Source organism: Rousettus aegyptiacus, unplaced genomic scaffold (assembly GCF_014176215.1).
Source record: "Rousettus aegyptiacus isolate mRouAeg1 unplaced genomic scaffold, mRouAeg1.p scaffold_m13_p_17, whole genome shotgun sequence".
Taxonomy (NCBI): Eukaryota; Metazoa; Chordata; class Mammalia; order Chiroptera; family Pteropodidae; genus Rousettus; species Rousettus aegyptiacus.
Window position 1 is genome coordinate 16,019,484 of NW_023416292.1, and position 20,649 is coordinate 16,040,132.

The 20,649-nt window shown below is 37.4% G+C and overlaps 1 protein-coding gene and 1 pseudogene across 5 annotated transcripts in view; one reads left to right on the top strand and one right to left on the bottom strand.

Annotated features, from left to right (window-relative positions):
- RALGPS2 (Ral GEF with PH domain and SH3 binding motif 2) overlaps positions 1 to 20,649 on the bottom strand; it is a 173,022-nt gene that overhangs the window by 85,117 nt on the left and 67,256 nt on the right. For 4 of the 5 annotated variants that reach the window (XM_016141197.2, XM_016141196.2, XM_016141200.2 and 1 more), the window contains exon 2: positions 433 to 570. In XM_016141197.2, coding sequence (XP_015996683.2) covers positions 433 to 489 — 57 coding nt within the window. In that variant the 5' untranslated portion in view covers positions 490 to 570. Of the gene's footprint in view, positions 1 to 432; positions 571 to 9,147; positions 9,492 to 20,649 lie in introns of those variants that run through there. The other variant, XM_036234576.1, reaches the window with a different exon arrangement.
- On the top strand, positions 19,016 to 19,134 carry LOC118613026 (annotated as a pseudogene).

The following is a 20,649-nucleotide window of genomic DNA, read 5'->3' on the forward strand; positions in this document are numbered from 1 at the left end:
GGCTACATCCCGGAGTCGCCCTTCGCATTCCAGGCTCGTGGTTCTCTGATCACCCTCAGCAGGCCTGGCGTCAAGGGATCTAGACAGTGTCCAGAATTACATAATTCCAAATAAAAGACTCACCTGTACTATCGCCCTCAGGTTCATGTAATGTAAAAACACTCACAAGAGAAATTTTATGTGTCCTTTACAACTAAGCCCAAGAAAGGATTTTAAGTAATCATTTGTCAAGTATTTTAAGCGGATAAGGATGAACTGTTTCAAAGATACAGTCAATGTGCAAATGATACAATTAAAATAGTTTTTTAAGAAACTAAAACGTGCGTAGCTCTTTCTCTCACATTCTGATTTCAATGTGTGACCACCTATAATGCTAGAAAAGTCACAATGCCAGGTAAGAAACTATACCAGCAAACTTCTTAAATGTCTCACCTCAGAAGCAGTAGCGGCAACATTACCACTGCTTGCCTGCCCGTTCGTTAGGTCCATGCTTCCCACAACATCCGTCCCCAACGCTACGTTAACGAGGAAGACTAGTTCACGTCCAAGGCCACAAATACATCCTTATTCCTGTAAAACATAACCAAAAGCTTAAACGTGTGTTTATTACTGCAAGTTTAAGAAAACAATTCCATGCCTATCACCGTGTGGAGAAATAAATGTTTTCAACTTTACTGAACTCTTTTCTTTCGGTGAAATCACTAAATGCAGTCTGAGGGCAATCCTGTGTGTTATTTTCAAATGACCAGATATACCAAATAGACAGTGTTCAATACGTGTTACCATCACGTTCTTCATCAGCAAAGCAAAACCATAATTTTCCACTTACTGTGAGAAAAATTCAAGAACTTTTTCAGTTTTAAGTAAATAAAAGTGTAAAAAAATGTGGCAAAGTAACACATGGCGTAGCAATAAATTTTTAGAGATCTAAATGACATCCCTAAATCAACAATACTAATTTTATCATTGCTGATAATCTAGTTTACAAAGATAAACAAATAATACCATGATATATATTTACTTGTATAGAGTTTTAAAGTTTATTGAACATCTTCAACCCATTATCTCACTGACCTTCACAACTACCAATAAGACTAATTAAGGAAGATATTATGCTCACAACACAACACAAAGAACAGCCTCTGAGCACAGAGCCTGGTAAATGAGGCGCCAAGAATAAAATTCAAGCCATCCTAAATTCTAGTCAAATATTCTTTTCACACCATATTTCTTTCCACTTTACTGGAAGTCAAAATGTTTACCTGAAGTTCTAATCCCTTTCCACAAATAGCTTTACCTATCTAGGACAGAATTCCCTCCTCTCTGTAAAATGACAAGAGTAAATGGACTTTAAGACCCCTTTCCAAATTTAAATCTCTAAGGTGTTTTTCATAAGAAAAACGAGTGTCTATAAATCAGGTATTTAAAACCATGCTCACTTTAAAAACTGAGTTTGAAACATCGATAATAATTCTCTCGATGCTGTTTCCCCTCTCTGGAGCAGCAGTGCAGGACAGTGATTTAGAAGCACAGGCTAGAACAAGACTGTCTAAGTTTAAAGCCAGCACACTGCTCAACTTTTCTGTGCTGTTTCCTCATCTAAAAGAGATAAGAGGGCCCTACTTCAGAGTTGTGGCGAGGAGAAAAGAATGTGAAGTACCTAAAGCAATACTGACACTGGTAAGCGTGCTACTGTGACGGTGCGGATTTTAGCGACGCAATCCACACAAAGCTTAAAAATCAATTGAGTCTTCTAATCAAAGACACAAACCTGAGAAACACAGCTCTGGCAAGATACATGCGGTGGGCATCACCGAAGTCCTAACTGCAAGCACAAGAAATGAGAATGCCTCACATCTGCTTCCTAGCTGTGGCAAAACATGTTTCCAGTTTTGGTTTTCAAATGCTTAACAACTATTACTAATGACAGCAGCCTTCGGTCTCATCTTACATTTATCTTCATTTCTTCAGATATGTCCTAAGTACCTGCTGAGAGCAAAACACTGTGCTAGAATTTTAATGAAAAGCATATGAGAAATAATGTGAAAATGAATAAAACACAGAAATACTTTAACTTCCTCTAATCCACAATATTTCATTTTATAAGCTTCACTAGCCTTATGATGCTGCTAAGATCAACATATATTTACGCTGCTACACAAAGCGAGCCTGATAATCCAAATTCTCTGAAGGCAACACTCAGTTTGCAACAAAATGTTTTCAAATAATTTCATCTCATTCCACATTCTACCCATAAAGATTAATTTAGATATGAATTCATAAATCAAGAGTGCCCCCTAGTGTTAAGATTTTAATTAAATTGTTAAAGAAAATGTATCCTTAATCTACTTTATATATCAAATATATAAATTTTATTACCATTATTTATTGAGAAAGAGATAATACAGACCAAGAATAAACATTAGTACATCTGTAAACTATAACAGTAAAGAATCAAGTTTTTTTTGCCTGCTTTTAATTGAAACGTCACTCAAATACTCCATGAGAATTAAGGTCATATTAAAATTATGTTTTTAGTAAAAAAAAAGGTACATCAAAGCATACCTTTAAAAAAAAAACCCTATTCATAACTGTTTACAAATGTACTACATGTCAATAGTACTAAATATTGTTTAAGAACGAAGCCAAAAACACTGCAAGTCATAAAAGACAGTTTTTTTTAGTATGCGCCTCAAGGCCTTTCTGTGCTTTGCATATAGAAAAGTTCAGATTGAACAATACAAATACATGCTTTAACACTATTTACTTTACCTAGCACAATGACTGGCACAATCACTCATGATCCAGTATCACAACCGCTTTTCTTTAATTAACTTCATTTCCTTATTCTCTTCTGAAACTCCTAAAGACAGTTAATCTGACTCTTTGGAGTCTAAATCCCAAAACAGGCAAACTGCTTCTTTCCAAGCAATATAATTCCCAAATAGGAAATCTGAAACGTGTAGATTTAGTTCCTTGCTTGAGGTTACAAAACTAGATTAAATTGCAGGCATATTCAGCTTCCTAACGCACCTTCTCAGTGTATTCCCACCAAGAAACTGATGCTTTTTAAGTAAAAGAACAAGGGGTTAAAGTGACAATTTCTCACTACTCTAATCTCATTTCAGAGTAACAGTTACACAATCTTTTGTAAACTCATTTATGCTATCATCATTAGGAATACTATGCTGAAGACATTTCACAGTTTTGCAAAACATACTCTAGGAGTTAAGTAACAATGAAGAACACGGTAGTGAAATGCGATTAATGAGTGCAATTTCTCTGTAAGCCTTCAGACAATACAGAATTGATGTGCTCATACGTTTTGGTTTTAAAATCTCAGTACTGGAAGTTCATCTCATCGAAACTCTGTAGAAAAAGCAAAAACTATATAGATAAAGCTATTCAATGAAGCACTATTTACAACAGTGAAAACCAGAAACAACTTCAATGCCTTTGTCCAGAAAGAAGCACATTAAAAAATTCATGGACAATTATAAAGAAACATGAAAACAGTGACACGTTCAACAGAAACTAAAACTTCTTGTTAAAATAGTCTTAAATTTCATGAGAAAAAAAAGTAATAGGGTAAGACTAAAACATTGTAATTGCAATTTAAAAGTAATTACAGAACTTGTTTCTCTTTAAAATTTATTTTTAAACAAACATTAAAGCCACATTTTATGACACTCATGGAAGGCCCAAAGATTTAAATGCTTGTATATCACAGCATTAAGGTAAGCTCACTTCAGCATGTATGACAGCTAACCTTGCACCACCTTGTTAATATCAACATAAGAAAATTGGTTATTAGTCCCAAGTTCCCCAGTACTTTGTTTCAATAACAGCCATCAAAATGCTGATGAGTGACAAAGAAAATATTTCCTTTTCAATATAATTTATATTGAGCTATTCTGATGAAAGCTTAATACGAAAAAAGGTCATCTCTTAAAATCATTTCTGGTATGGTACTCAGCAAGACTATCTTGGCTATTTGCCACATGTAAAAAGTTCAAGTTATTACAAAAGAAAAAGAAAAGGGTTGTAAGAATTCCCTAATGCCCTTTGCCAAAATTCTATTGTTATATTTTTGCACCAATTTATTCATGTATCTCTCCTTAATAAACTTTGAGTTCCTTGATGTCAAAGACCCATATTTAAAACAAGATGCTACACCACTGTTTTTCATTTTTGCATTTAGGCACACTTATAATACTCGACCTCAAATTACCTATTTAGTAAGTATCTGTTGAAAGAATTAGTGAATTACTGAACAAAGCAGTCATATACATGTCCAATTAACAGTAAAGGAGAATGGCAGTCAAATAATCAGTACACACAATACTACACGCATTTAAAAGAATATGATGAGGATTCCGATTTCTAGCAACAAGGATGACAAAACAATTTATAAACATTTTTTCACTACAAAAAAATTTAGAATTGTAGGCTTGAATGTTGATACCATTTGGATAGAAAAGAAAAGGCAACCAAGAGATGACAATGGAATTGAAACCCCTACACTCTCCTCTCCGGCCCACCCACACCACCTTTACTGAGAATAAAGCCAGAGAAATTGATAGTCTACCCCATCAGTGATGAGTCTATTTTAAAATGTATACTGGTACAGGAGGACAAGGAAACTTGTCTGTCTTGGCATGGAGGAGGGGATCTATAAATCTGTCTACAAAATGAAAATCTGTAATCCCAGGCATGCTCAGCACAGACACAGAATTTGAATTCGTTTATCGGCATGGTCCAGGACCCTCAAGACAAGAAATTCACATTAAACATGTTCCCAAGCCAGTGGTATTCCAAGAACTCCAGGCAGATGAGGGGAACAAAAATTTGGGGGGAGGAACATTCCCTAACCCAGGCGATGTGGGATTCCCACAGATAAAAACCCCACTGCAAGCTTAGAATAAAAATTTACCAACTCTACAAACAAAAAATCCACTACAAGTAAAAGCAGGAACTACAGCAATTATTAAGATTACCACCTGAGAACTTCAGGTGGAAAATTCTCAGATACAGGCTATCAACCGAAAAGACTAAAACCAGCAGCTTTAAAAGAAGAAACCGGAAACACAGGGTATTAGGAAAAAGCAAGACCAACGTTTGCAAGAGAACCAAATAAATTTTTTTTAAAAAGAAAAGAAATAAATGGTCCTTGGAGAATTAAGCACCAGCTTAAACACAACTGAAGAAAGTATCTGTGAAGTAGAACAGAAAAATGAAATTACGCAGAATTCTACAGCATTCATGAAATAGAAAATGTGAAAAGAGATTAAGAGAAATGAAAAAATAGAATAATAAGAGCTAACACAGCCTAAAAGCAGTTCCAGAAGAAGAGAGATAATGAGAGGTACTCTTTAAAGAGAAAAAGGCTGAGAAATTTCCAGAACACAAGTCAGACATATCTTCATATTCAAGAATCACTAGCTTTGAGCAGGATAAATAAAGTGTCGTATTTTATGTACATCGTTTTAAACTGTTTAAAAAGCAAGCGGGACAAGGCACATTACATAGGAACAAAAATGGAAAGCTTCTAAATAGCGCCAATAGACATAAAAAATGAAACATCTTCAAAGTGCTGAGAGAAAATAACTGTTGACCTAGAATTCCACATCCAGCTAAATTCTCACTCCAAGAGAATTTAGACAGACATTTTTACACAAAGATTTACCAGAAAGTCAGCCCATAGGAACAGGCAGCAGGAAGGGAGGGAAAAAGGGAAGACAGATGGACAGAAAAACAAAAGACAGGAAAAATGGGTGAACTGATGAACAGATTAAAAATAAAAAGGGAGAGCGAGGGGGAATAGAGAAGGCAGAAGGCAAGGGGAAGGAGAAAGAGAATGGAGGGAGAGAAGGGCGAGGAGGAGGACACTGAGAGAGGAGGGAAGCGGAGAAGGGAGCTGAAAGGCTGTCCTACTGTGTTCAAGTTTATAATACCGCCGAGGGGGAGAGGGCAGGAAATGGAAGGACCAGCACACCATCTACAACTTGCTACCCCGTGATTCAGCTTCAAGAGTCACATGACTTCTGCAGGAAGAAATGACGTTTAGGTTTATGTATAAAAAAAGACAAGTGGAAGGGTAGGCAGAAAGAAGTAAAAACAACCATAAACAAGGGCACACACTTAAAAGTAAAGACGGCCCGAAGGAGGTGCACGTGGAGTGCTGGCTGCCGGCTCAGGAGAACCTTCCTGACGCGCTCTGGGAGGGTTCAAAGCGAAAGGACCAGACTGTGGACAGTTTCAGCTGTCAAATGGGGGGCTGTCACTGGAAGGGAATGACACCTGAGATCATTAAAGGTTTCTGAGTAGGGAAATGACCTTAGGAAATGACACCGGTATTCCAAGGTTTAACACGCCAGGGGTAAGCCACTGGACGTCAGACAAGATGAGCAGCAAACAACACGTCCCCACCTTCTGCCAGAAATCGAAACTGGTGTGCGGGCCCTGCTCCCACCCACACAGCGACAGGGCCTCTCCCAGCCTCCCAGGGGCACGAAACCTCCCACCGGCATGGTCCACTCCCCTAATTTCACTCCAATCCCGCCACGGCCACTTTTTAACTCAGAACCCTGATTCTACAGAAATGGCAATCTCAGATGATACTTAAATAAACAAAAAAACAGAATTCACATTAATTCATTACTAACTCCCATCCTCCCACTCTCCCCTCCTCCACCCCCGCCCCGGGCAAGGGGCAGAGAAAGCAGGTCAGTGAGAGAAGCATGAGATATGGAATACTAATTCTAGGACTTTAAACAGGTGTGTTATGCTGGGTAAACTAATCTCTGAACTTTGATATCTTCCTTTATAAATTAAAGGATGATAAAATGTACATTGGAGAGTTTGTGAGAATGAAATGAAATCACTTAGGGAAAAAAAAGTTACTGCATCTAGAAATGATATACTATACAGGAAAGAACACAAATTTTGGAGTCAGAAAGTCCTGAGTTCAAGTCCTAGCTTAGGCACTACCAGTCAGATGCAAGGCCTTGGGCAAGGAGCTTTGGTAACGTTTAAGTAGAGGCTCAAAGCCCACATATCAGTGGTGTGGCTTAAAAAACAGCAGAAGAGGGAAAGGCAGCCCTTCTTCTATTTCTAAATTCCAGAAGCAGGTGAAAATTTCCAATACAAATTAATAGATTTAAAAAATGAGTATACTATTCCTCTAAGTGAAGCATTCTGAAATAGACACAAGTACACTAAAAAGAAACTTACTAAAGGATGAGAAACAGTTTGCAATACGAAAGTATTGAATGTAATGATGAGAGGTCTCTTAAAAGATACGTAACTGCATGTTGACTAATTTCTAAGTGTAGGTCAAACATAAATGTCGTATTTTATGAATTCTTTCAAAAGCACACAATTTGAAAATTATCTGTAGTAATGCAGTATAAGTGATAAAAAAAAATTCTAAGCTACACTTAATTCTTAATCAAAGAATAGGAAGCATTTTTCAAATAATAGCAATTCACACTCTCCAACTAAAAAGACAAGTTTAGGAGAAACTTCGATCTCTGTAAGCCAATTGCAATGGCAGTTTCACATACCACCCAGGTTGTAAAAGAAAACAAAAATTATCATGTCTAAATTAATCTATACATTTAGAAATCTCACGTCAAAAGAACTAAATAGTTTCCCAGCAAGACTGTTTACTAGCTTGCGAAAATACAGTTTAAACTTAAACATCTATATACAGTTTCCAGATACATATTTTATTTCTAAATATTTTAGGTACCTATTCAAGATGTGTGAGAAAGATGATCTTCAAAACAAAGTAAGCCAATATCTTAAATTAGAAGGAAAAAGATAAGGACAGAAGAAAATGTTCACTTATCACATTGCCACCTTAATACCTTACCTGAAGCCGACTGTATATTACTAAGGGCGATGAAAAGAAACTGGCCCATTTAAAATGCACCTCGTCATCCATATATAAAAAAAAAAAATTTGTCAAAGTAAAGAAATGCTTTAAAATAAGGAAGCTACTTTAAAGAATTCACTTGGATTAAAACTGTTTTACCTTAAGCTGATAAAAGAGAGACTCTGCACATAAATCTTTGAGATATCACATTCCATTTGTACTGAACTGTAGAAGTAATGGGATGATCCATTTTTAAGCTGGCCCATATCTGCAGACAGCTTATATTTCCACAGACCTAAATGGCCTAAAACTAAATACTTGTAGGGGAAGAGATTTCCAAATAACTAAATATTCAAAGAATCTATTAAATAATGCCTTTAAAGGTTATACTCTATCTCCAGCATAGCAAGTTTGCTGAAGATAACTTGCCAAGAGATTCTAGTACATAAGGGCTCTGATCTCCTATGTGATCTGGCCCAAAATATAAATGTAGGTTAACTAGAAATTCAGATAACAGAAAGGAAGTTCCAAGCACACAGATAAACTGTGCTCCAAATGTTTGTTTCTTGTGTGTTTTTGGTTTCCGTGGGTGTGTGCACATTTTGGCAGATGCTCCGCTCAGAATACTAATCCATAAGAGTCCATTTAACTCATAACACTATATATTTGAAATAAAAGACACAAAAAACTGAACATACTGTACAATAATTAGCAATTAAAACATGAAAACTATGCAATCGAATTAGAATAAGATTTATGTATTTGGCAAAATTGCCACTGTAAGCCCAGAAAGGAACCCAGCCTGTCAGTGCCCACAGGGGCAAGACAGATGTCAGGACTTCAGGGTCAGAGCCAAAATCTGAGGTGCAAGAGAAGAGAGCCTAGAGAGAAAGGTAGTTAAACAGCCTGGACACCCAAGAGGTTCTTGCACCTGAAATGCGAGGCTAAAATGAACATCGCAGAATAATCCACAGGCAAAGAACTACACACAGTGGAACGCTATGCAGCCACTGAAACACAGACAAAACTCAGCGACACATGGGAAACATTCACAACACAGTGCTAGATAAGCAATTTTCCAAACAGTTACTTACGGTATACTGTGCCATATTACAGCTGTGTTATAGCATATTACAGCATATAACCAACATACACGAAAATGTGACTATCTTCAGGTGTACCTGTCAATTTTTCCCTAGTTTTGGATTGCCTACATATATTTTTTAAAGTTTCTACAAAGCTATTTTAATTAGAAAAAAGTCAAATACCTGCGTGGATCAAAATTCCCATCACCAGAGAGGAGCAGACAGATGCCATGTGCCTCCGACATGCCACTCAAGGACGGACACAACGTCACTCATGAGTCGCCGAGCTGGGGCTGCAGAACCGGAATCTGATCGCCAGGAAGTGGACAGACCTAACCTGAGGAACCTTTTTTAAGTGCATTCTTTTAAAAATGCCAATGTTATGAGGCACACAGAAAGGCATTACAAGTTAAAGGAAACTCAAGAGACTTGACAACGAAAGTTCCCACATTAGAGGGCAGTAAATGCGATGGAAGATGTTATTGGAACGATTCACGTAACTGAAATACAGACTGTATATTAAAGTACTGTATCAGTTTCCTGAATTTGATAACTGTACTGTGGTTACATAAAAGAATAATTTTTTTTTAACACCTACAGCACCTGGTCTTCTTACGTGGTCTCCCATCCAAGTACTAACCAGGCCCAACCCTGTTAGCTTCTGAGATCAGACAAGATTGGGCATGTTCAGAGTGGCATGCCGTAGACCATAAAAGAATAATTTTGTTCTTAAGAAACACAGTTGAAGTATTAAGAAGCAAAGAAGTATGAGACATACAAACTCATCTCAAATATGTCAGCATGTATATGTATGAGAGAGAAAAAGAGAAACAGACAGACATAGGTTAGTGATGATAAAGCAAATGAACCAAAACGTTAAAAATCTGTGAATCCGTGTAGAGGTATATAGGAGTTCCCTTCACTATTCTTATAACTTCCCTGTTAGTTTGAAATTATTTCAAAATAAAAAGCAAAGGGGGAACCCTGTAAATTCTCTGAATTATACAACTTAAAAACCTTCAACTTGTAAAATTTCGTAGGAACTAAAAAAACTATACAACCAATAAAAAGTACTACTCTTCCCACCAACAGGTGGAGTTAGTGGTCATTTGTTTAGTGTCATTTGACTTTGGAGTCAAAATGGTCTCATGAACGGCCTTTTGGAACTAAGCTGCATAGATCCACAAATACTTCTGCCTCATGCTAATACAAAGAATAGTACAGATGAGTATTATTTAAGAGGTCGTAGGTACTTTGAAAATCTCAACTTGGGGTACATTTCAAATCCCCCAGATGACCCTTATTTTAATATCCACCTCCACCTCCATCCCAGGGCATGCCCTATACCCCTACCCCACCATGGAGAATCATGGCTGTAGTAATTGATAAAGTAATGGAAAATTGTCGTAATCCTTCAAATGTACAAGAATGAAAGAAGGGGAGGGCAGGAAAACGGAAGTAAAGAAAAAGAAAAGTGGGAGAAGCAAGAAGACCACAGGCCAGTGAGAGGTCGCGTGGTCTGGCGAAGCTCACATAATCACTTAATGGCAGAGGCAGGTCTTCAAAGCAAGTCTTCTGTTTGCTAATCCTCAGTGCTTTCCACAGTGCCAAACTACCCTCTCCCTACCAACCCTTAATTAAATGTTTAAATGCTGTGGCAGGGGGTGAAATATCTAGTTTCTCTCTCTCTTCACTTCTAATAGAAGTTCATTAGGTGAACAAGATGACAAAGGAAACAGCACGCACGAAGGCTAGGAATGGTAAAATCCTTTGTCACCGGCACTCGGGGACGTGCCGATGGTTGAGTGCAGGATAATTAGAGGGCGCAAAATAAAAGAGAAGGGAAGCACCAGGAACTGAGTCTGGAGAAGGAGGTGTAAAGAAAGGGCAACGTCTGTCACAGTACAAAGAAAAGCTGGACATTAACCTGTAGGTAATGAAAAGGCAGAGTCCCTATAAATGGACTATGAAATTATATGATTTTACAAGTTTCATTCAGAAGGACACACACACACACGCAGACCATATCATTCATTCTCATTGAATTCAGAAGTCTCAACAAATGAATACCTACCTATGTGATGACTTCAAGTACAACCAATGAAGGATCTATCCCAAAACACTGGAAATCCCCAAATTTGAGAATACTACTGTGGCATATAACACATTAAAGTGTAACTAATTTTTTCACTTCTACAGACCTTTTAATGATCCTAAAAATACTGAAATAATTCATACTTATTTACGCCGTCATACAAATCGCTGAGTAGACTGATTTACATCATGAATTTCAGTCGCCAAGGAATCTTACATTTCACTCTTTAATTTATCCAAAATTTCTCTTCCTAGCCCTATAGCTCTCTGCTTCTCCTTGGTCACCGGCACCAGGAGCTGGCTCCAGCGGCATACACTGTGCTGGCAGCAGTTAGTACACACAAAAGTGGAGAATACCAGGTTACATAAAGACGTACCTACTGGGACCAAATCTGTGCTCAGCAAAATCACAAATCATCATGTCATATGCCCTCCAAGTCATTCATGGAAAATGAGTACCACAGGTGTTACTTTGTGAAAGACAGAGATCTATTCTGTCAGCAACTGACTAGCCAAAATGCATCATGTCCTCTAACAGTGAAGATCCCACTGGCCTTTTAAAAGTGACAATGCCTATGACAACATAAATATTGGCAAAATGACTTGTAGCTTATACACCCACGTCTTAAAATAATTTTGGCAGGAGGATATCAAGAAACCCTGTTTTAGTAAATTCAAAACCTAGTTTTCCATTAGAACATTTTATTAAGAACCAAGATGTTCTTAATAAATGGGTCTTTGAAGATGTTTACTCTTGCATAAGGTCCTGGGGCCACCCAATGACCTAAGGAGAGAATTTCCTGTATAAATATTGAGGTGCTGTAGAGACTGAAACACTGTTCTTCATTTATCTTAATCGCCCTCTAAGATAAATATCACATTTGATTTAGGAAACTGAGGCTCAGGGAGGTTAAAAAGAGGGATATCTCTTAAGAGCAAAGAAATCTTTCCTAGAAGATTCCTCCTTCTATCCTTCTGCCCAGCCCAGCCCCCCAAAGGGAAGGTTTCCTTACCTACAAGTTTCATTTGCTACAATTCCTTCCTATTTGTTTAAGTCTGCCAAAGAGGAAATGTCAGAAAAGTCTTCACAGAGATCTGATATTTGAGATGAGTCTTAACAAGTAGAAACTGGGCAGATGGAGGGGAAATGGTAAGGACATTCCTGGCAAGAAATAATACTTACAAAGACAGAAGAATGGAAGAAATTGGCATGACAGGAGGATGTTATTTCTTTGCAGAAAAAGCGGGAGGGAGGGCGGGCGGGTGAGCACACATGGGCGATAAAGTGCAAAGGGGACAGACTGGAGCCAGATCACGAAGCATTTACAACGGCCTAAGAAGAAACATGCACATTACTCTCCAAATCAAGATTTCTAAACTAAGAGACCGTGCATTAAACCCTAGGGTCATGAACTGCTCAGCTCCCCAAAACTATGAAAGTTGCATAACGAACACACAAAAAAATTTTCCTGGATCACAGCTATCAAATGATCTTCAAAGGGACGCGGGAATAAAAAGTGGCTAAGAACCATTATTGTGTGTTGCCAGGAGTCACGGTATAATTACAGGCAGGAATGTGTGTTGTAATGCTTTTTAGAAAGGTAACCAGCACCATCTATGGCGGTTGACGGATAAGAGAGAGAACCTTAAAAGCGAAGAGAGCATTAAGGTTACTGCCCTATACCAGCCAAGAGAGAGGTACATTTTTAAAAACCTAATGCCAGAGACTTTTCAAAGGTAAACTTGCTATAATTTATCGACCGTCTGCATACGTACTGTGAGCGAGAAAGGGACTAAGCATGCCCTCTCATTCTACTTCCCACGTAAAGTTCATGTCCCTCATTCCATACCACCATCCATACAAGCCATTGGTACAGCAGAGCAGCTGTGAGTGAAAGAGTACCACTTTCTTCCACCTGCGACCAGCCACCGGTGGGAACCCAACCAGAAAATGCCAAACGTCCCAAAGAGGAAACGCTGAGGGTCCAGAACAGGAGTTGGCACACAAGTGGAATCCAGCCATTTTTGTAAATTAGGTTTTCTTGGAACCCAGCCGCACATTCATTTACATGTTACTTATGGTTACTTTCACACGACAGAGGCTTTATGGCTTCCAAAACAAAGCTTTAAATATTTACTAACTTGGCCTTTCCAGAAAGTTTGCCAACTCCTGGTCTTAGCGCAAAAACCGAGGCAGAGTCTACTTCAGAAAGCCCTCTTTTAGTACGAGAGACGGCAGCAGCACGCAGAGGGACGTAGCGGAGGGACGTACGTGGACCAGTTCAGCTGTGGAACATCAGCGCCCCACGAGCAGATGCAGATACATCTGCAGCAGCTGCAAACTGCTGCTCAGCAAACTGAACATACAGAATTCCAACTACCAATCTGTTTGGAAAAATACCACTCCTCACAAGCAACATACTAAGGATCAACGTTCTCAACCCAATCTAAATCCTGGTCCTTCTCCCTCATTCTTCCACTAAAACCTATACTTTCTCTCTCCCAGGTTCTCTTTTAAAATGGAAAAAGAAGAAAATACTAAGATCCCAGTGTCTGCAAGTAAAATCACTGAAGTATCTGCTCTGTGAATAAGAGTTTGGGCCTACTTATAGAACACTGGCCAAAAGGCAGCTAGGCAGGCATTTTAAATTAATGAATCGTAAGCCTAAATTTCAGATTTCAAATAGGTACTAATTATTTCAAAAAGCAACAAAAATGAAATTTTAGCTCATCAATTAAAACCAGGCTCCACTGGTGGCCTCTATGAGGCTAAGTTGGGAAATTATGTGTATGGAGGTAGTGATGTTTTAACTTTTTTCAAATGATATGAAAACAAATACTGCAACATATTCAGATAGATCAACTCCAGGTGGCTATACAAAAATAGTTATTTCAAAAATAAGTCTCATAAATACATTATCCATTCCCAAAGGCCTAAGACACAATTTTCTTCAAAGGTATTTGTTTAGCAACCTGTTCTGTCAATAACATGTTCAACACAAGATTCATAGAATAAGCAGATAAACCGACTTTAGATGTGCTGAATCAGGGCTTCTCAACCTCGGCACTACTGCCACTTAGGACTGGATAATTCTTTGCTGAGCGAGACTTTGCTGTGCACTGCAGACCGTTCAATACTATCTGTGGACTCTATCCACTAGATGCCATTGACCATTTTGGCAATCAGAAGTCTCTAGTTACTGCCGAATGCCCCTGGGGTGGGGGGCAAAATCACCTGGGTTTAGAACTACTGCTCCAAATGAATTAAAGTTCTTGATGATTTCTAAGAAAAAGATGTCAATTGACTTCTCTGCTTTGTGTATATTTAAAGTCATTATATGAATAGTGCAGTAATGATGCATGTTACGTAAGCAGTTTTTCATGAGTCTTTTGTCAATTCATATCTACTGCAGCACTTTTTAAAACCAGCCTCATTCAAATATGTGGCATGCAAAACAGAACATATTCGAAGTATATGGTGTACCTCCGTGAACAAATCTCCAGTTGAGATATTGAACATGTACCCTGTCGTTCTCAAAGTACTTGGCTTCCTTCCTCCAGCAAGTTTATTCTGAGAGTCATCCATGCTGCTGTATCAATAGTTCATGCTTTTTTACTCCTAAGTCGCATGGGCATATCATAATTTGTTTATCCATTCCCCTATCGATAGACATTTTGGTTTTAGCGGTTATTACCAATAAAGCTGCTGTGAATATCAGTATACAAGTGTTTTCTGTTCAGGAAACATCTAGGTGTGAAACAGCTGGTGGGTCTATATTTAACATTTTAAAAAACAATCAAACTGCTTCCTAAAGTGTCTGCACCATTTTTCAGTCTCAACAGCAAAGTAGAGAGTTCCAGGTCTCTCACACCCTGGCCAACAGCTGGTGAGGTCAGTCTTTCTGATTTTAGCCATTCTGATTAAGAGGTATGTACTGGTAGCCCACTGTAATTTTAAGTTTCATTTCACTAACAACTAATATTATATTTAATGTCATGCAAATGGACTTTCGAGTTCTTTTATATATTGTAGATATACATCCTTACATATTTGATTTGTAAATATTTTCTCCCACTCTGCAGCTTGTCTTTGCATTCTCTGAACAATATCCTTCAAAGAGCATACATTTTCAATCGGATGAATTTCACTTTATCGATGTGTTATTGTATGAATCGTGTTTTGGTGTCATACCTAAAAAATACTTGCCTCACTTAGGATCACAAAGATTTCCACCTGTTTTTGTCTAAAAGTTTTATAATTTTAGATTTTACATTGAAGTCTATGATTCATTTCTTATATACAGTACAAGATGTAGACTGAAGTCCATTTGCTTATATGCGAATATCCAATTGTGCCAACATTTGCTAAACAGACTAACCTTTCTTCACTGAATTGCTTTTGTGCTTTGTTAAAATTCAATTGTCCACATACATACTGACTTATTTCTGGACTCTTTCCATTGATCTATTTATCTTTACACCAAGACTACCTTGTTTTGATTAGTTTTATAATGAATTACAAGATCGGGTAGTATTAGCTCTCCAACTTTGTTGTTCTTTTTCAAAGTTATTTTGCTGTTGTCGGTCCTTTTCATTTCTACAGGAATTTTAAAATCAGCTTGCCAATTTCTACAAAAAAAAGCAAGCCTGTTAAAATTTGGATTAGGATTGTGCTGAATAAACAGGTTAACTTGGGAGAAATGTCACCTTAGCAACGAGCCTTCCAATCCATGAACAAAGACTACTTCCTCACTTACTGTTACTTTTGTTCAGGAACGCTATGTAGTTTTCAGTATTTCATACATGTTGCTACTGTCGATAGCGTTGGTTTTACTAAATTTCAATTTTTCACTGTTCATTGCTAAAGAAGCATCCTAATATTTATATGCTGATCCTGTAACCCACAACTCTACTGAAGTCACTTAGTTCTAGTAGTTTCATGTGTTTCATTATATTTTCTATATAGTCACGCCATCTGCAGGAAAAAAGAAGGTGGAGGGCACTTTCACTTCCTTTCCATTTTAGATGCCCTTTCTTTCTTTTTCTTGTTTGCCCACACTGGCTAGAATCTCCGGTACCCTTTGGAACACACGTAGTGAGAGTAGATGACCTTGTCTTATTCCTGATCTTAGGGATAAAGTATTTGGTCTTCTGCTATTAAAACTACATTATTTGTAGTTTTTTTAGAGGTGTCCTTTACTGAGTTGAACTTCTTTTCCAATCCTAATTTGCTCAGAGATATTATGTGAAATAAAGGTAAGGCTGTCAAATGCTTTTTTTTTTTTTTTTTTTTTTTTTTTTTTTTTTTTTTTTTGCATTTATTGAGATGATTATATGGTTTCTCCTTTTCAGGTGGTTACCAAAAGTAAATTACATTGATGGCTTTTTAAATGTTCTACTAACCTTGCATTCTTGGGGAAAAAAACCCGACTGGTGCATCGTGATCCATTACTTCTTAAATAAATTGTTCCATTCGATTTGCTATAATTTGTGCAGAATTTTTGCACGTGTGCTCATGTGGGATAATTCTGTGCAGTCTTCTTTTCTCATGTCTTTGTCTAAGGGTAATGCTGGCTTCACAAATTAATAACTATTCTCACTTCTATAATTTTCTGAAAGTGTTTCTGCAGAACTGGTATAATTTACTCCTGAAATATTTAGTAGAATTTACTTCTGAAGTCTTCTGGGCCTGGAGTTTTTGGTGGGAATATTTTAATCACAAATTCAATTTCTTCAATAGATACAGGGCTATTCAGGTTGTCTGTTTCTTCTTGAGTGAAGTTTGGTAGAGTGTATCTTTGGGAGAATTTGTCTATTTCAATTCTGTTTAAAATTTACAGGCATAAAGTTGCTCATAATATTCTCCTGTTATCCTTTTATTATCTGTAGAATCTTTACTGATGCCACCTCTGCCATTCCTGATACTAACCAGTCTAGTTAGGGCTTTATCAATTTTACTGATCTTCCCAAGGAACCACCTTTTGGTTTTGTTGATTTTGTCTATTATTTTTCTGTTGTTTTATACATTGATTTCTGCATCGATCTTTGCTATTTCCCTTCTTCTAATTACCTTGGTTTAACTTCCTCTTTTTCTAATTTCTTACGGTGAAAGTAGAAGTCATTAATTTGAGATCTTTTTTTCTTTTCTAATAATACAGGCATTCAGGGCTACAAATTTTCCCCTAAGTTCTGCTTTAGTGGCATCTCACAAATTCTGATTTTGTTTTCATTTTCATTTAGTACAAAATGCTTGCTAATTTCCTTTTGATCTCTTCTTTGACCCATACGCTACTTAGAATTGTGCCCTTTAGTTTCCAACTATTGGAAAATTTCCCAGTTTTCTGTTAATAATTTCTAATTCCATTGCTATCAGAGAACATAGGTTTTTTAATCCTTTTAAATTACTGAGATTTGTTTTATGGCCCAAATGATGGTCCATCATAGAAATTGTTCTGTATGTACTTAAGAACAGAGAAGGATATTCTGCTGTTGTTAGATGGAATATTCTATAAACATTAATTAAGTCAAACTGGTTGACAGTATTGCTCGAGTCCACTATGTCTTTGTGGTTTTCAATGCTCAGACAAGGGTACTGAAATCTCCAACTAAAACTGAGCAATTTTTCACTGTTCTTTAGCAATGAACAGTGAAAAATTGAAATTTAGTAAAACCAACGCTATTGACAGTAGCAACATGTTGACTGTTTCTCCTTAGAGTTCTCTCAGTTTTCGTTGCATGTATTTTTGAAATTCTGTTATTAGGGGCACACATGTCTGAAACTGTTTTGTCCTCTTAACTGACCTCTTTATTATGTAATGACATCCTTTATCCTTGGAAATATTCTTTGCTCTGAATGAAGTCCACTTTGATATTAATATAGCTACTCCATATCTCTCTTGACTATTTTAACTATGGTATTTCTTTTTCCATCCTTTACTTTTACACGATAGCTATCTTTAAAGTAAGCTTCTTATAGGCAAGGATACAGTTGGGTCTTGCTTTTTTATACGATCTGACAATCTCTGCCTTTTAATTAGTGTGTTCAGACCACTTATATTTGATGTGATTTTTGATACGGTGAGGTTTATGACCCTTGCTATTTGTTGCTACCTGTCTCACGTTCTTTTCCTCCCTCCTTTTATGCCTTCTTTTGAATTAGATGATTGTATCTTCTCATTCCACTTTCTTTGTTTTGTTGGCTTATTACCTGTAATCTTTTCAAAAATAGGATTACTTTAGGAATTATCGTATACATCTTTCAACTTACCATGGTCTACTTTCAAGTAATATACCACTTCACATACAGATAGGAATCTTACAATGGTATACCACCTTGTATCACATTTTGCCTAAGTCTCTGTACCTGAGGTATGCTACCTCTTTGCTAAAATGGGACGGAAGCATCACAAAGGTATAAAAGGAATAATACAAACAAACTGAGACTTTCTCCTTGGCTTCGCTTCAAAAGGAAAACTAGAACTGAAAATGAAATAGATGTTTAAAATTTTAAACTCTACAACTATACCACCTGGGTCCGAATCATAGCTCTGCCTCTTACATGTTGTACAACCTTAGGCAAGATGGATAGCGTCCCTGTTTCTCAGTTTTTACCTCTTTAAGTTGAAGATAACAACAGTACCTACATCACCAGGTTATCCTGACTATCCAATGTGTTAATATAGGTAAAATGATTAGAACAGCACCAAGCATCTATTAAATACTTAATAAATAGCAAGACCCATTATTCAAAGTGAATAAGGTGGTTTTTTAAATTCCCTACATATTACCTAAAATAACCTTGCTTACCCAGCCCACACTGGGTTGCACTGCTCTAAGTAAATCTGCTAGCAAATTAACTCTTTAGCTCTTTTAGTTGCAAGAAATTCATTCAAATTGCTAGTGCTATTTACTGAACATCTGTTATGTGCTCCACATTGTTCCAAAAGCTTTGCATGCAGTCTAAAGCCACGCCACCCTGAACAAGCTCGATCCCATCTGATCTTGGAAGCTAAGAAGGGTCAGGCCTGGTTAGTACTTGGATGGGAAACCACCTGGGAAGACCAGGTGCTGTAGGCGTAAAAAATAAAAAATAAGGGATTGTAAGATGACAAGGACCTTGCAATTTGTGAGGCCAACCAAGAGTTGCCTCATCTAAAAAAAATTTTTTTTAAATTAAAATAAAATAAAGCTTTGCACGTGTCATTTAATCCTTGCATCAATCTTAAGAGGAAAGGTATTATTTATGACACGCATTTCACAGATGAGGAATGAGACAAGTTAAACCACCTGCCCAAGGTCACACAGCTAGGAGAAGACAAAAGCCAGAATTCTACTGCCAAAAGTCTGACACCAAAGCTTGTACTCTTTCCTGGGATAAAAACTGGATGTGCTCTCAAGAAGGGCAGAAGATACTAAAATACCAGAGTTGTGGAAAAGGAGTATTTACAGAACCAGAAGCCAGAATTTTCAATCTCATGCTCTGTGCCTGTCTCTCTTAGAATTTTGTGCTTCTCTGGGTACAGAGGCTCAATTTTTTTCTACCTACCAATAGGTTTCCTCATCTCCTTTATCATTTCTGTAATTCATAGCCTCTGTTTATACTGGACTTACTTTCCAAAGTCTCTTAAACTTCAGTTTTACAGGCCTCTAAACTAATGCATTCTTCCAGCTTCAATTCACTCCCATGGCTCAATGGCAAATTAACTCCATGCTTCCTATCAATGGCTATAATTTTCCCCACTAGACAATCCTAGGTTGTTGGTTGGCTTACAAATTAGCAGCCCTTAGGTCAAATGCAACTCCTGGACCAAGTAGTTGCGATATAGTTCTACATGGTAAAACAAACGAAAACACATAACTATTAAGAGTTCTTCTGCAAAGTGCTATAGGAAAAGTAGATTTCCTTCAAAAGAGCTGTGGGCAGATCAGAATTATAAAACGTGTATTGAGGACACCGAGTCAGCCAAGGCACCACTAACCTGGGGCTCAAAAGTCCTGTTAGTATTTCTAATCTATTTAGTTATAATAATTACACAGTTATAAATACAAATTCTGATTAAGATCATGTAATTTATAGTGTCCCACAAGTAAGACATGGGTCACAGGTCCAGCTACTGCTAACTCGAAAGCTTCCCTACTATGTTGACAGTACTACCACAAGAGAAGGAAAACCTGCCGTCACCTGTCATTTTCAATTCTGCTCAGAGACAGAAGTAGTCGACATCAATAATCCTATCCATTCCTGTAGCTGTGGACTGAAGCAGATGAGGGGGCTAGAGGTGTTGACATTGTTTCTACAGCCAATTCACAGCTGCCCACACTGTGTAGATAAAAAAGTGCAGCGCACAGAAGGCTTGGACAGTCGTACTAGTGCCCAAGTTCAAAGCTCTGAAGCGAGAGCTTTACAAACCTTTTTGCGGGTGAGCTCTATCCTACACCTTAATGACAGAGGAAGACTTTGAATTTAAAACTTTCTGCTACATAATTAGCTAAAATCAAGTAATAGAGACAGAAAAGAAAATGTAACCAAAACTTATTAAAGCTAATTTCCTACCAATGTTGTTTTGTTGGGAAGATTACCTAACCCATCTT